This window comes from Dermacentor albipictus, chromosome 10 (assembly GCF_038994185.2).
Source record: "Dermacentor albipictus isolate Rhodes 1998 colony chromosome 10, USDA_Dalb.pri_finalv2, whole genome shotgun sequence".
In the NCBI taxonomy this organism is placed as follows: domain Eukaryota; kingdom Metazoa; phylum Arthropoda; class Arachnida; order Ixodida; family Ixodidae; genus Dermacentor; species Dermacentor albipictus.
Window position 1 is genome coordinate 97525760 of NC_091830.1, and position 16949 is coordinate 97542708.

Consider the following 16949-nt stretch of genomic DNA (forward strand, 5'->3'; position numbering starts at 1 on the left):
GTAACTAGAGCCCAAATGCGAAAACGAAACCGATTCTGTTCGGTTCTCCGCGCTCAGAGTGCGGCACCAGGGGGCAGCGCGCGCTGCGCATCCGTTAGAAGTGGCAGACGGAGACGCACATGTGTAGTCAGCCGGCAATTTTCGAGTCGTGTTGTAAATGTTGTTAATTCGCCGTAAATATCTCTTGATTTGTACTCAAGGGTGGGGCAAGACCCCAAGCAAGAGAGATTGACGCATCGGGAGCGAAGAACAGAAACGATGGATGGTTACGCTGCTTGGGTCTCGGCACGTTCGAATTGGCAAAGTTCCGAATTTGTTGCTGTGTTGTGTACGCTTGTGTGCTCGTTATTTGCCGTCATCGCGCGGAGATATTTGCGCTGGATGTCTTTCACTTCGTGTACAAAACTCTGCTCGCTGCGGCATCGAAGAAGTTGTCCTGTGTTTGGGTGCACGTATGCGCTTGGACACGGATAGCCTGCTTGCTCTCAACGGGTGTTCAACAGTCTACGCGCGCTCGTAACTTGCTCATGAGGTAAGCCCATTTTAATCTTATTTGGTTTGCATAACGTAGGTGTTAAAATGATGTGTGGTAAGCCGGTGTCGCGAACAGAAATATTGTTTCAAAAGACCACTATGCAACGTCTTAGGGCAAAAATGACGCATGAATGGGGAAAGGGATCAACCTATCTTTTCAGATCGATTCCAGTCGTAGCGCGATTGGCTCGATCGCAATTTCCGTGAGGTACTTCTAACCTTTTGTTCACTCGCGTTAAAAGCGTAGAATAAAACTGCGTTCCGTTGAGCTCTTGTATTGACGCTTGTATTGGCTTGAGAGCATAGTGTATCCGATACAAGAACTTCTGTTAAAATACGGAAATAAACGTTCGAGGCAATAGCAGTCGCTCACTACCTGTGATCGTTACTTTCTTGTTTGGGTGCACGTTTTAATTGTGACCAGAAAAAAACGTCTTGCTGCACCGTTTGCGGTGCAGCAAGACGTGTTCCTTCGAATGATGTCTGGGCAGTCAAGGCATTCGTGCCACTAAGCAAGCAGTAAACGGGGTATCAGTGCGAAAAAATTTGGACATACAAGAGAAGCGAATGGTATCATCATAGACTCCTTTATTTGACGAATAATTCAGTTGTATTACTAAAGCGGAGTGTGGATATGCATGAAAGTCAGATTGTATTGATACTCAGCAAAAACAAGGTAACTTATCATTACTAATCAATCCTTTTCTTTTACTGAAAGGCAAGTTGCTGTTGTGCTGGAGCTGAGAAGAGGTCTGCTGCCTGCAATGGGTCCATCTCTCTCAAGTTATTGCAGTATTATAGCTCTCAAGGTGAGTGGATTTTTTTTTCTCATAGCTATTTGCCACCTGAATCATGACCGTTTACTTAGCTGTGTAGGTGATCACTGTTAGTGACATAGGAGTGCTGGTGTACCAGCTCTCCTTTATGATTGCAACGCATATGACAGAGTGCAGCTGTGGCAGTATGCAAAGGTGTTAATCTATAAGCCAAATTAGGTTCTTTGAGGTAATATGTTAATATATTGATGACATTGGATTGTGGTCTAGCAGGCGAAAATGCTAAACAAAAAGAAATTTTAATTTGCACTTGGTAAGATGTGCAAGCAATTCAGGCTGTTATACATGAAATGGGACATTTGTAGATGTCTTCTACAGTGCTGCAGTCCTGAATTGCTTCAGAGTTGAGTGATACCACTATAATTTCTCTGTAGAGCATGCAGCACAGTTTAGCATTGGGGGAGGCTGGCATCAACAGGCGTCTACCTACTGTGAAGTTCAAGTGAGGTGTTACTGTTAGGGTGACTATATATAATTTATGGTTTAATTCTAATCTTGTGTCAGGCAGACATAGTTTACCCACTTGGTTAAACAATAGAGATGTAATATCTATGTATACAAGTATTACCCATTCATTTATGCCATTTAGACAATGGCAGAAATGCGTGGGTAATACTTATGTACATAGACAATACATCACTATTGTTTAACCAAGCGGTGCCCCTGCATGTTAAATTTTGCAGGGCTATTATTAAGTAATGTCAGCTTTTGTTGTAACATTAAGGCACCTTTTATATTATTGCAGATTACCACCATTGTGGATCATCATAGTGTCATATTTACACTAAATGTATTTGACTTTGCTATAAAACCTTGCACAGCGGTGCATCATGAAATTTTTTTTATAGTTTCTGGCCTCAGAATGCACTTCACGTTATATTCTTGTTTGCAACAAGACTATAATGCAGGTTTCTCTCCTTATGTTTTGTGGCACTTCAAACTGCGGCAAGCTAAACCACTGGGCAGCAATACTGGATACGCTACTGCGTGTGGAGCTGTCTTCAAACACACACAAGGAATACATCATTGCTTTTTTAGCACAAAACAACGGACACAAGAAAGACGACAGAACAAGGCGCTACTCTCAACTGACATCACTTTATTTCGTCCCTCCTTTGTAGACAGCAGAATCTAGAAGAACATGGGCTGTGAACACCATGTGCAGGAACCACTAACATCTGATCAAGAAAGCACACTCATGCGACAGAATAAAAAAAACTATATTGAGCACTTTACAATGTTAAAGAAAGCACACTAATGCACTGTGACCCCAATGACTGTATGAAGAAAACCTCCGATAACTCTCTGGCGGTGGTATCACGGCTCTTTTTTCAAAATCGTAGCATCACGAAACATTGCGAACCTAAGCGATCCATACCAACAGGCACAGGTTCCCATTTGGCTCAACATTGTAAAATATGGAAGTGCAAAGCCATGTTTCGTGATACTACGATTTTGAAAAAGTGCTGTGATACCACCGCCTGAGAGTTATCGGAAGCTTTCTTCATACAGTCATTGGGGTCACAGTGCATTAGTGTGCCTTCTTTAACCTTGTGCAGTGCTCAATATGGTTTTTTGGATCCCGTCGCATGAGTACGCTCTTGTGATTGGTTGTTGGTGGTCTCTGCATATGGTGCTCACTGCGGTTGTTCTTCTAGATTCTACTATTTATAAAGGAGCGACGCAATAAAGTGATGTCAGTTGAGTGTAGCGCCTTGTGCTGGTCGTCTTTCTTGTGTCCATTGTTTTGCGCTTAACAAAGTATTTATGGATTCACACCAACTAGCCCGCCAACACATTGTGTTGCGGGCACTTCTGAAGTACTGTCTGTCCAATAACCTTGGTGGCATGAAAGTGCCGTCCACTTCTATGCGTTGCTTTCTGTTTCATTGTGGCATCACATCACATTATAATCATAATGTGTATGTACTTTTTCCAAGAGACCCATAATCCTATCCTTGTGTTATATTTGCTGTCGCATTATTTATGTGCAAATGACCAGTGCTCCAAGCTCCATTTTATCGCAAAGTAAACTACTGGTACCTAAACAGTTCTGTATGTCAGAAAACCAAAGCTGAACTGCCGAACAGTACCAAGCGGCAGCCTTAGTGCAGTGTCAAGTAGTCAGATTTTATTGGTCATGCAGAGGTGCACAGGATAGCTCTTTATTACTTGCTGAATAATTAAGCTGTGTGAAAACTGAGTAATTATGTAGCTTCAACCACATGCTATTGGTCATTGCTCCTGCCCTCATCAAATGTAGAAGATTATCACGGCATTTCCTATTCTCTTTTTCCTTATTACAGTGGGATTACTGCATGCGTAAGTAGGAAACGGATCACATAGGCAATCAAAAGCCAACATTGTGTAAACTTGGAACATTGATTGTACAGTTTGATGACCCAGAATAAGTAGAAATACACCATAAATGATTGACAATTAACTTTTACTTGACACAGGGCTAAAGCATACAGTAAGCATACTGTATGCTCATACGGTGTCACATCAATTTAAATTTTAGTGTAGCTTTACAGTGTACGCTTCTATTGTTGCATTCTGTCAGAGGAATGGTAATGTTTCGCGTGTATAGCAACTAGACTGTCTATATACAGTAGTAAAAATGTGTGAACTGTATTTTTTAATGATTTGATAGAATGTGTAGCACAATAAAGCCATACAATCAATGCACAGTGATGTGACTTTCTCTGCACATGTTGCAGGTTCAAAAAAGTATGGTGGAAGCTGTTGCCAAGGTTCCGACCAGAAAAGACAGCCAGTATAAAAGGGTCCACGCCACTGATCTCTACTACAGGGGATGAACAGCACATCGAGCGCCCTCGACTGAAGCTGGCCTTGTCCCGGAAGTTGGTGCTTCACAACTTTGCGGCAGCACTTTGTTGCACGGGTGTGTAGCATTTCTTCCCCTAACATGCCTGCCTGATGTGCCATAAACTACCCAAGCAGTGTTTCGAGGTGTCCAGAATTTTTCCATTGTAGTGTCTACAGTGTCGCTAACATAAGTGGCGTGCAATGGAAACACTGGTAAATCAGAAAAAACGATGTAAGAGAACACTATCGTATACGGGTTCAGATTGTCATAAAAGTGCTTACCAGACATGTAGAGACCTCCTAAAATGTGAAAAACCACAAAGAAAAGTTTTTCGGCAGCAATATTATCTGATCGCACGCACTAGTTAGTCCACCATATGCCCTGCTTCCAGGACAAGCGACTGCATGACATCGCATTTCCACTGGCTTCACCTGCATCCGGTGCGGTGTGCTGCATCCAGCGAAACATGTTAGAAATCAGTGGTGCACAGTGTTTTCTGTCCCCTTTCTCGACGCCTACTGAACACACGTTAAACTGTTTCCAAAGCAGACAAACAGAGGGAAAGGGTTCTGAACACATTGCATTTTAAAGTGGCTGGTACTGGGTAACGCAAGTACTGTGGCATATTAGATTTGCACCAGGCAACCTGGGTGCCCAAAAAGGCTGCTGTTTACTTGCAAATGGCCAACATATTGTGAGCATGTTGAAGTTCTTTTTTTATTCTCATCGCTTATTTAGCTAACGGAGACAGCTTTCACAACTGAAGAAGCCTTGGAAGCATGAAACACTTCACAAAACCAGCTTCAATATATCGTGTCTGCATCACAATTTCATGGCTGCATGAGTGAACCCTCTGGTTAACATGTAAGAGAGTTCATGATGCTTGCCATGCATTATCCACTTTATTTACAGGTCAACCCTATCTTGAGATTTAAGCTGATGTTGCGCTTAGAGAAATTATGGCCGAGAGCCAGCTTTTGAGAATACAGATTGAGCTTGACAGATTAAATACCAGAACAAGTCGTTGAGGATTTCAGATCAAGAATCTTCAAAGGCCAGTTCATTTAGTGGTATTAATATTCTGCTCGAAGTTGTTGATTGTTACGTTCATATGGTGCCCAAGCATTGCGGTAAGAACTTCACTTGGAGTACATAGCAAGGGTGTATTCGATGTAAGCTGCTGGCTTTCTTTCTGTGTTTTCAAAAACTGGTTTCTTGTTCAGTTTAAATTTTCAAATTTTGCATTGTTTATTAGGTGTTGTGTCTTGTTTCCTTTTCCTGCAGCTTCTTAGTTAAACATCTGAATAGTGAACACAACTTGACCTTTTGCTTGATTGCCTAGATTACATGCCCTCGATGCAAAACAATTTCACTTCAAAACTGCTTGTACCATACTGAAAGAATAACTTGAAGCAGCCATAGCCACCAATAACACGCAAGAGATGATTATGAAAATTTTAATATTGTTTTTTGATCTACAGGGTGTCTTGACTATCATGCACCAAGATTTAGAAATATGTAAATGTGATGTAACTAGACAAAATGAAGGTAATGTTTGCCATCGCTTGGAGATACTCTGATTATATTGTGCATTCTGCCTAATGACATAATTCTTAATTAGTTATTTAATATCTCAAATAATTAAATGAAATGTGTCAATGAAAAGTTGTAGAGCAATATGAAAGCCTCCTGATACACTTTTTTGTTACTGTTACTCATTGTGTGCTACATAAAAGTGTTTTTCCAAGGAATAAGCCTGCGAATACACATAAAGTGTCTTGAGTGGCCAGTCATGTGTCAGTTTTGTGGTGCAAAGCCACGAATACAACTTAAATGGGTTCTTTTAAGAAAAAGACTTAGCTTAGCAAATTATCTTTTTTTGTGCAGCCTGTGGAGACAAGGTTTCTTAGACATGGCCGTGGCCCTCAAGGAAGATGCCGAGGCCACAGGCAGTTCCTCCAGTGACCGTGAAAAGGTCCCCTGGGGCAGAAGTCTGGTTTGGCACCCCCACCTTTCTCCTGCAGCTTTTCTGTCTACTTAGCTAACCAGGTGGGTTAATGATGGCAAAGGGAAAAAAGAATAAACAGCATCAAACGCAGAACTTGCTCAAGCTCAATGCATTTTTCGTGTGAAGTTTTTCCCTTATCATTTATCAAAAAACGGGTAATAAGTATATGATATGGTCTTCATACGGACACCTCTTTCCCACAGAGAATTAGCAGTAAAAAAGCAGCTTATGAAGGCTTGAATATTAGCTAGGATGATGTGGCATAGATAGGATAATGATTATGAATGTTTCTAATGAAGGTAGTGGTATTAGAGTGAATAATCAGAGTTTATATATAGATTGAAAGACATTTCGTTCCAATGCCAGAATTTTAAATCATCCCAAATAATTCTTGCATTTTATAGTCTTCATTTTATAGTTCTTGATGCTTGCTTCTTGCTGACATCATTCTTAGGCTGCATATTCACCTGTTATAAATTCCTATTTCTTCCATTCAAGCAACTTTACATTCATCATAAGAAACCTCGTAGATGAGTTCCAGAAACTTGCGGATGAGATTAGGGGGCGGCGTGTACCCCAGGCTGAGATATGCATTCAAGAGCCTCATATCTTGCAAATGTTAGAAATACTCCTGCTAAGCAAGTTCTTGGTGTCATACAAGGTTATTTGCGAATACGAATTTGCCTAAATTTAGAAAACAGTCAATATAAAACATGTCAAGCGATATCGCTGACGATACACACACATTCCAACTGAACTAAATACAAATAAATATAGCACCGAATGCAGAATCATTGGCATATGCCATTCTTTCAGTGGAATAAAATCTGTCCTGCATTGTAAATCTGGAATCCTTCATAATCCAGACTACTAAATACTTATGAGGGTTGTAACGTAAAATATGCATGTATTTATTCCTCGTTTCTTTACTTTAGGACCCAATAATGCTTAAACAGCAGTGAAAGAACTGAGATCACAGTACCTAATACTTTATATTGCTCCAGAAATCCGTTTCTCTGCCCATTGCAGCATTCGACACTAACAAGAAGGCACATAACACTTAGGGTGGTGCTATTCACTTTGATTGTTTGGGAACGAAACCCATAATGTACAGTGCTCACGGAATGAAATAGGACACGGAGCATTTAGTAGAACCCATTTAGTAGGGCAAAGTACGCGAGAGCACCATGTCATGTCGCTAGGAACTTGGTCACCAAACGTGACGAGGACTCCGATGTAAGCGTACGCGCCAAAATTACGTCGATGTGACATGAACTACAGCCGGTTGAAACGAAAGTGTGCACATTACATAGCCCTAAATTGAAGCGTTTCATTCCGTGAGCACTGTACATGTTATGGCCCTACGTGTCATTACGTTTGAACAACAAAAAGGTAGGGGGTTTGCATTTTGCAAAACTGCATGGAGGTTTTCACTGTGTGCAATTAAAATTAGGAACCTTCCCAGCTCATACTAAATGCATTCTCCAAAGCTTTAGGTTATACAGGTGCACTACTTTACACAGAACACACTCTTTTCCCTCGTCACGGCTCACACTCTTAGGCAAAGTTACACCCTTTGAAGTGCCCCTTCTTCCACACAACGATAATTGTCATCTGCCTTTATGCATTTCCTTTCTTTAACGCTGCGAGCCCTGTGCTTCCCAGTAACGAACGGCGTGCGCGTTATCAGCATGATAGCATTCCCGACAACAAAGTAGCGGGCGTGGCGTCTTCAAGAAAGGAAACGCATCAAGGCAAATAACGATTATTGTTGTGTGGCAGAAGGGGCACTCCAAAGGGTGTAACTTTGTCTAAGAGTGCAGGTGGTGATTCAGATTCTTCAAAGGTGTTTCTTTGTATGGGATGGCACATTGCGCTTCACTTATTTGCAGAATATTGCATTCCAATTGTGTCATATGAGATAAATCCATTAGAGAGCTTTAGCTTGCCCTAAATTTATTGCAGCTGTGTACTGGTAAACTGGCCGCAGCTTGCAGTGCTTGTGGAAAAACAATTGTAACTGCCATATCATATGTAACTACTAGTGCACAGGTATCAGCAGCAGCAATGGTTAGGGTACACTTGTTTCTTCTATTCTGGGGTATGCATCCTCCACCAGAAAGTAGTTTTTTTCGTCTTCCTCTTCTACCATATTGGAATGTGAAATGGGGTGTAATTTGTAGGATATACTCTTGCATAAACTTCATGAGCATTTATTCTTGTCTGTGCCACAGATCATTGTTGCTACCACTGTAAAAGAAGGGTGCCTGTTTACAGCACCCATAGGGAACAATCTGTGAATCTTTAACGAACAGTAAGGATAATGAATAATCGAATAATTTTTAGTAATTTTCAACAAATTTAGCACTCTTTGCTTTCCACTATGGTGTTTTTCAAACTCTAATGTTGGCACAAGGTTTGAGTGCAGGATGTCATTTTGTGTGAAAGAGTACACTTGTGCGCAAACACCTCATCGTCAACATTCTGCTGCACAGAATGTGATTAGCTTTCGTATGCATTGGTCACTATCTCACAAACCGGTTGCTCCTTTGTTAGTTGGAATGTAGCATTTATGTAAAACACATTTGATGTTCTAACAAAAAGCATTGTGCCCTCTTATCCCCTAATTCTCCTCACTTGATGCCTAGTGTTGTAATAGCATGGTTGACACCATGAGAGTCAGTGTGGTGAATAATTGTGTCTGGTGGAGTCGGGGGTGTACGTTAACTTAAGCAACTTTTCCAGACGACTTGAATCAGTATTGTGGAATGATGTTTTTTTTTGCAATCACTGTTACCAAGTTTCACTTTGGTTATGGCAACAAGTATAATGTAGTTCACTAGCACTCCTGCCAACACATATAATGTGCAGGCATCTGTGTTGAAAAAAAGACCAGCTAATGGTTTGCCAGGAGCTAAGGTCCATTTAGACCATTAAATTTTGAACTTACACCGGTGGAAATAACCGGTGAATGAAAGCACACCCAGGAGAACTGAAGCAAGACTGCGAGTCGGCCTAGTTGGAACAAATTCATCTTGAAACTTATTGTGCGCAGCAAACAGGGACGAAGAATAGAAGAAACACAAGGACGAGCGCTTAACATCGTGTTTCTTCTATTCTTCATCCCTGTTTGTTGCGCACAATAAGTTTCAAGATGAGCAGGAGAACTGACCATAATATTTTCTTTCATTATAACACCGCTGAAGCTTTGAACTGCATTTGAACTGGCTTGTTTAAAAAATGACCCATTTCCTTGTTCAAGTAAGAGAAAGGTTCCACAGGAAGACAGAAACTTGAAGTCGTCAACAGCAGCATGAATATAAACAGCACTCGACGTTTTGCAATCTTGCACCTGGTTATATTATCCATCTCATTTTTTTCCACAGGCTGTTCTTTACTGTTTTATGGTCATATCCAGTTTAATTTTAATGTCCCTATTTTTTAATATTTGGTTAATATATATTTTCTTCATCGGCTTTCAACAAAATATATATTCATAATGTGCCTTCATTTACCATTTGCAGTGATCTTAACCAGATGCATCTTGATACAAAATTTATTTTCCTTAATTCTTCGTTTTCCTTTTCCAAAAGTGCAAACTGTTTATCTTGATACCTATTTTGTCTTGGAAGATTGGTTCTACTGGATTAATGACTGCATACATGTGTACATCGTTTTCTGTTTTGGTCACCCCTACTCTTGGCAAGTACTGACAGCATTGCTCATACCCGCTCCATCACCATCACCACTGCTAAGCACACCCTTCCTTCCTTTATTTTAACACTTTGGCTTCTCTTGACCTATTATATGCACCAGTTACTTCTCCCCCAATGAGGCTAGGGGCCAGTGAGATATGCACAATCCCACAACACAGCCAAGGAAAACATTTGCTACCCTAATAACAAGCACCTATGTCGAAATGTTGGCTACAGCAACATCCCTTGTTCCAACAATGTTGATCTACTTACATGTTTTTCTAACACCGAAGTTACTGCTTTGTCGTGTTCTGTGATTATACTTTTCTGCCGCTTTCTTTAGGATGGATATTCACGAATACTATTTGTTTCTCCTAACAGCAGCAAGTTTATCCTTGCAAGCGTTTGGAGTCAAGAACAACTTTCACCAGGAAGAAGTGCGAGACGAGTGATTGAAGAAAATAAAGTTGCTTCTGTGATCTAAGAACTTGAGGACTGAAATGTTGCACCTTTTTGTATATATGCTATGCAGTGCATTCATATCACAAAGTGCAAAGTGTTTTATCTCTGCAGCCATGTCAGTGTGTTGGCAAGACAATTTTCTCAATGGTGACCTGCTGCTTTGACTATGAGCTGCCTTCATGACATTTGCATTAAAGGAGATGTACTATCGTGGACAAAAGTACCCTGGAAGTGCGAGCGTTGACCAAATTGCATTTCGGCTCAAGACCGCTGAAAACAGTGGGTCACGTATGCACATTCCGAACGCAGATGGTGGCACGGCTGATCCCAGCAAATAGCACACCAATGAAATTCGGTCGACTCTCGCACGTCCTGGGCAATTTTGTCCCCGATGGCACATTCTTCGAATGGATATGCTCTGCAAGATGAAATACGGGAAGCACCTGTACTTTAACGGATATAGTACAGATTTAGCATACGGAGTCTTTCGTTTTCTGAATACGGCAAGCACCTGTTTTTTAACGGTTATAGTACAGATTCAGCATACGGTGTGTTCCGTTTTCTGAATACGAGAAGCACCGTACTTTAACGGTTATAGTACAGATTCAGAATACAGAGTCTTCCGTTTTCTAGATACAGAAGCACTCGTATCTTGTATTACGGTCTCTTTTTTTACAGTTGTCCGTTCTACGGAAATGACCGTTCTTAATTTACGGAAGAGTGTTCGGTCACAAATTACCAGCAAATTTTCTGTAAAGTAAGGCAAATTTTTTTTACAGTGTGAAAACGATTTCCGACGTGCCCGTAGTGCGCGCCCGCGCGGGCTTAATCTTCAAAGCGATGTGCGTGTTTGCAGAGTGCGCGTAGTACCGGTAGATTCGTATGAGACATATGCTTTCAACGTTTCCTTCGCGTTGAAGCCAGAGATGCACGAACGCCAATTCGATCGCTTTTATTGCCGCGATTCCTCACTCCAGCATTTTGACAGCAAGTTTCCGCGCTCATCGAGCGTCATGTGTTCGTGTTTGCCTGTGCGTGCGAGACACTGTGCTTGTTAATTTAGTTAAAAAACGTTGACCGGCTAGTTGTTTTGAATCCATGATACTATGTGTAAGCACGACTGAACGAGGAAATATACAGCAAGCGAGGAAAACTAAGAAATATATACTGTCTCTGTGTGTCTGTTTCTTACTACGTCCTGGTTCAGTCGCGCTTACACATTACATCATTGTTGATTTAGTTAGTAGGTGAATGTGGCCAAGTTTGTACGGTTGATAAAACTACTATATTTACTTCGTATCAGTGATTTACTATTGCAATCGGTGATTCGCCATTAAGGCGAAACTGCGATATTTTATGTGGCTACAATACTGCTATCGTCATTCTTAAATTATAATGGGGATGTGCATTTAAAATGTTTTCTTTTCTCTTCACAGGCACACACGGCTGTCCAAAATTGGCCGGCTGTGCCATTGCTTGTCTCACATCACACAGGGCCTATCATGCAGTTTGTGGCCGAAACCCACCACATCGGTGTTACTGCTACATACGACGACATTAATGTGAGTAACGCACAGTTGCATAAAACAATGACTGCATTAAGGATCTATTTTACGGGTGAAGCTGCTAATACGACTAGAAGCGCTCGAACGCTCTATATCTCTGATTTCATGGTTTTCCGAAAAAAAAAAGTCATTCACATTCTTTATATGTAAGGAAATGAAACAAACTTAATTTATTTTTCGTGATTTTTTAAACTGATTTTGGCGTTTCCGGAAAACGTTCCCTCTCGCATATTAAAGAGGGTCCTATAAGGTTGGGTTGACGACGATAGATAACGGTGTGACAACGAACGCGAAACAAGGATGCGACGATAATGGCGTGACCACGAAGCATTACGACAGTCAGGTGATGAACCTTGAATTATGACGATGCAGTCACCACGAGCGCATACCTATAGTGGCAGAAGCGATTAGACAACTTGCGCGACTGGAGCAGTGGAAAGGCGTGACGATAACGGCATGAGGAGAGTCGGATGATGAAACTGGAACGACAATGGTGGCACCACGGCAACGAGTACATACCCAGTTGTCCGAGCCATTAGACATCCTGGATCACTGGCTCTAGAGAAGAGGCTAGATCGACAGACAGACAGACAGGCAGACAGACAGACAGATATAGAGATAACACAAACTGAGTTAAGATTGCTAATAGCAATGCCATCATTCCATACCACCTGTCCAGCCGTGGCACTCGAGGAATATGCATTTCTCACAGAAAAATTAAAAAAAATTCCATGGCCCTCACGGGCGCAAAAACTTTTCGCTCAAAATATTTTGAGAAAATACTGTTCAAGGTGTTTTTTTTATATGCGTAATGTTTTGTAACATTTCTAAAGAAATGAATATTTCTCGAGCGCCACGGTTCGGACAGTTGGCGTGAATTACCGAATATAAATTGCAGATCCCACGTACCGAGGCGAATTTGTGCAGGAAAGCTTTCATGAGTACAATGCAACATCGCTAATCAGAATGAAAAACGCGCAGTGGCTCTCGGCGTCAAACGCGTCCGTATGCTGCCCGTAACAGGCATCAGCCGCATGACGAAGGCACGCAGACATTTTAAAGTTGGACTAAATTATGGGGTTTTACGTACCAAAACCATTTTCTAATTATGAGGCACGCCGAAGTGGAGGACTCGGGAAATTTCGACCACCTGGGGATCTTTAACGTGCACCTAAATCTAAGTATTCGCGTGTTTTCGCATTTCGCCCCCATCGAAATGCGGCCGCCATGGCACGAAGACATTTTACCTGTTCGGCTTATCCAGGTTTTACGGACACGTACCAAGTAGCGCCCCAAGAGGCCGCGGCTTGGAGATAAAGCGTTTTGAATGGAACGAACGTGTGTTTCACCATTAATTAAAAACACAAGACCATTTGTGGAAAATGCAGGGGACAGACAGGTTCTAGAAGACAAGCCACACGAGACAAATTCGCTGACAATGCTGTGGAAAGCTAGGGTTTTGTTCCCAAAGCGGGTAAACATTGAGCAATGGAAGCTTATTGGAACGACGAAAATTTGTACTCAATTTTTGAGACAGAAACGGTTGCTGTAATAAAACTATGGCTGCTAATGTGATAGCCGCTACAGCGTATGTAGGCCGGAGGCTCAGCTTTGGATTTATTCTGATCTTAACTCTCTACACGTGGCATAAAACTCTTTCCAAAAGCAATTTTTGAAGCACCATCGTGAAAGTTCACGTGGTTTCTTGATTGACTGAAGCGTATATTAGTGCGGAATCGGTGGAGGCCGTGGCCTGGAGGTTTAATAACGCACCCCTATTGTTCCACGTCGAGTTGGCAGTGGTTCAATAACCTGCTTCGTAGCGCTTTTTTAAGCCACGTAGCACTTTGTTCCAGTCTCCCACCAGATGGCAGAAACACAAAACTCAAGATTTGGTTTCGCTTTTGGTTGTTCAGTGGTGCTTTCAAGTATTAAAAATTTTTCATTTGAAGAACGCAGCAGTGTGTTGCTCAGCCCTCTTATAATCAGGTTTTATTCCATGGACAACATAACTACAAGCATACGCATGCCTTCGTGCAACGTAAAAACAAAAACAAACATCTTGCGTGCCTTGTAGCATACAATGCACCTAAAACGCAAACTTTGAGCAGGTATCTGAAAACCGGAAGATATAGTGATCTGATCTTGCTTACAGAGGCCTCTTTATTTGCGGCAGTTCTTTAGTAGGAGAAGAGCAATGTGGCGAATGTAAGCAACAGGCAGAAATGTCAAATAAGTGCTCTGCATTCCTTTCTCTACAGGACTCGCTGGAGTTTCAAGACGGATCGCCGGCAGGCGACGGCCGGTTTCCGCACTACCTGCGGAGATTCAGAATTGGAGATAGCAGTGTTATATTTCTGGGAACGATGCAAACTCGTATGATCATCATTTTGAAAATTGCGTGAGAACTAGGATGTGCCGAGACTAATAAAAAATTAAATTCCGGCATACGTGCAGTACGAAAACAACTGAACTCATAAAGGGCAAAAATTGCACTTTGTATTTTGGAGGAGATGATAGATTACGTAATAAAAATATTTGGTAAAGAAATACAAAATTCTATAGATATAAAGCAAAAGAAAAAAGAAAATAAAGATAAAACTTGCTTTGACTCTCTTTTGCATAAAGGGGGTGAAAATCTGAGCATATGTCAATGTAGGGCATGGATTGAGAAATCAAATAGCTGATAAATCATTACGGCTCATTACGTCTATTTCACTCTTGGACAATGGCCCAATATATACGGCATTCATCGTGAAATATTAATATATCATTCTTGAGAAAGATTGACGACTAAAATTTGTATAATCTCTTTCATCAGCAATTATTAGGCAGTACAATGGATAAATATCTGAGATAACGCTATGATGACCACGGCTACCACCGAAGTCAGAACACGAGTCTTATCTGTGAATTCTCTGACAGATTCAGCATGATGGCTACGGCTATCACCGAAGACAGAACAGTATTACCATGTATTAATTCTTTGAAAGATTTTGTATGACAACTACGGCTGCCACTGAAGTCAAATAATTATTCATAGTATCATTATACGTTATTCTGCGGTAAGACGGCTGGACCATCACCGTAAAGATCAACACGAAATTCAAACTGAAACTGCCTATTCCATTCGATCTTGAAATATAAAAAAATGGTGTCATCACAAAATCTTACAACGTAGTGACATCTTCAAACTAGCTTTAAAAATAAATTGTAACACAATCTAAAAAATTCTATCATCTCCAATCGATGCAGTTCTTTATAAAATAAAACGGATATCTGTATGAAGAGTGGTAGCCATTTAAACCTCATACTTGAATAAAATTATTAATATACAAAGGCAGTAAAAGCAAAACAAGTTATATGAGTGTTGTAAAGAAAAAAACACAACAGAGGAAAAATCACGAAACAATGAAAGAAAAACAATGTATAAAAAATGAAACAACACCATTAACAAAATACAATATACATGCAATATTAATCCTTCAAGAAAACAACGAGAAGAAAGAACGGAACAGAAAAAAGAAAAGACAAACTAGAACAAAACAAATGAAATCTTATAACATTGTTTTCCCATTCTTAGGTTAATGTATGTTAAATCATACATTTCATTGTAAGAGCCTCTGCAGGCTGTGCAAACTGGTAAAATGGGGGGGGGGGAATATTGTAAAAAAACGGGGCAATTTGCGCGAAGCAAGAAATTATAACAACACAAGACAGAAGACATCAGTAGCAAAACGCATTGCAACACAATACAGACAAGAGTCAACAGAGAAGACAACAGAAGCATCGTCAACAGAAGGCTTATCCGGATAATGTACGTCAAGAAAAGTCCACATGGAGTAATATCCTTTCTATAAGTTTGCACGAAGCTCAAAGAAGAAATCCTGTGAGCCAAGATATGAAGCCGTATCACGTATGATCAAGTACACACAATTTTTCAATAAATCCCGCTGCCGCCATTTCTCTGGCTGCGGTTTTGTTATGGTAGTAGCTGCTTTTTATTTCTTTTTCGAATTAGGCAGCCTGCAATACTTAGGTGCAGCAGACAGCGCATATTTTACTTTAATTATAACGCCCAACACAATTTTTATGTCTTATAGGCGAAAAAAAAACATCATTGTGCCTTGCCGCTTAAATTGTGCTTCATCTCGTATAAGACCAGCTACATCACAATTACGGGCAACATTAGTGGCCATGTTTCAGAAAACGTAGACAAGAATTAATTTCGTGCAAAATACGAGGCTGGGAACAAAATGGATAATCTAGAAAAATATACGTATCAACGCCGAAACTGACAAAACACCACTCGCTCGCTGAAGCGACACGAAATTCAAAACTCCGACGATTAGCTACCTCAAAACCTTGAGAACAAATTAACGTCTTTAATGAAATTTGCAAAGTATGGTGTGCACGCGCAGTCACCTTTAGTGATACTAGCGGGCTGTTCAGAAAATTGCCAGAGCGTATACGCTACTCATTCATAAGCAACTTAGCCGAAGCTAACTTTTCTTGCAGCTGGACTTTATATTGCATATAAAGCGCCATTTGGTTTTCAGTACTTGAAAGCAAGCTGGACACCTCAGGCAGCATGGTGTGGGACGCGCATTTAACACTCAGGTGTGTTTTGTGGTTGCTTTCGGCAATAATGGGCCTCACAAAGAACTGCCTGAAACTTAGTATGTCGCCTCTGAGAACAACATGGATATTCGTACTGCGCTCTTCGGGGCGGCGCGTATGCTTAGACTTTCGACTGTCTTGAGTGCGCACACAGGATACTCTGTACATGTAGCTGTTGACATCACGAAATATCGTCCATTTCAGCATGCGGACTATGATATTGACACGTGTACTTATCTTTATCGGGCGACCACGTTTCGCCGCCTAACAAATGTAATCGCACAGCGCGGGACGCGCCTGCATGTATCCGAAGTTCCTGGAGATTTATTGATGCTTCTACCCGGCTGTCTGTTGTCGCCGAACGTTGTGTTATCTGATTTCATCGCGTGACGCGAATGG

General features: G+C 41.1%; 2 protein-coding genes and 1 long non-coding RNA gene across 3 annotated transcripts in view; 2 read left to right on the forward strand and 1 right to left on the reverse strand.

Annotated features, from left to right (window-relative positions):
- Nucleotides 1-14439, forward strand: part of LOC135897303 (uncharacterized) — a 104878-nt gene extending 90439 nt beyond the window's left edge. Inside the window, exons 10-11 of the mRNA XM_070526598.1 lie at nt 11802-11927; nt 14192-14439. Coding sequence (XP_070382699.1) covers nt 11802-11926 — 125 coding nt within the window. The 3' untranslated portion in view covers nt 11927; nt 14192-14439. The remainder of the gene's footprint in view (nt 1-11801; nt 11928-14191) is intronic.
- LOC135897298 (uncharacterized) lies at nt 366-4244 on the forward strand. Its single transcript, XR_010562996.2, has 3 exons — nt 366-532; nt 1253-1343; nt 4091-4244. It is a non-coding gene; the product is annotated as an uncharacterized lncRNA (long non-coding RNA).
- Nucleotides 14033-16949, reverse strand: part of LOC135897305 (uncharacterized) — a 70361-nt gene continuing 67444 nt past the window's right edge. The window contains exon 7 of the mRNA XM_070527218.1: nt 14033-14248. The gene's annotated coding sequence lies outside the window, so the exon portion shown is untranslated. The remainder of the gene's footprint in view (nt 14249-16949) is intronic.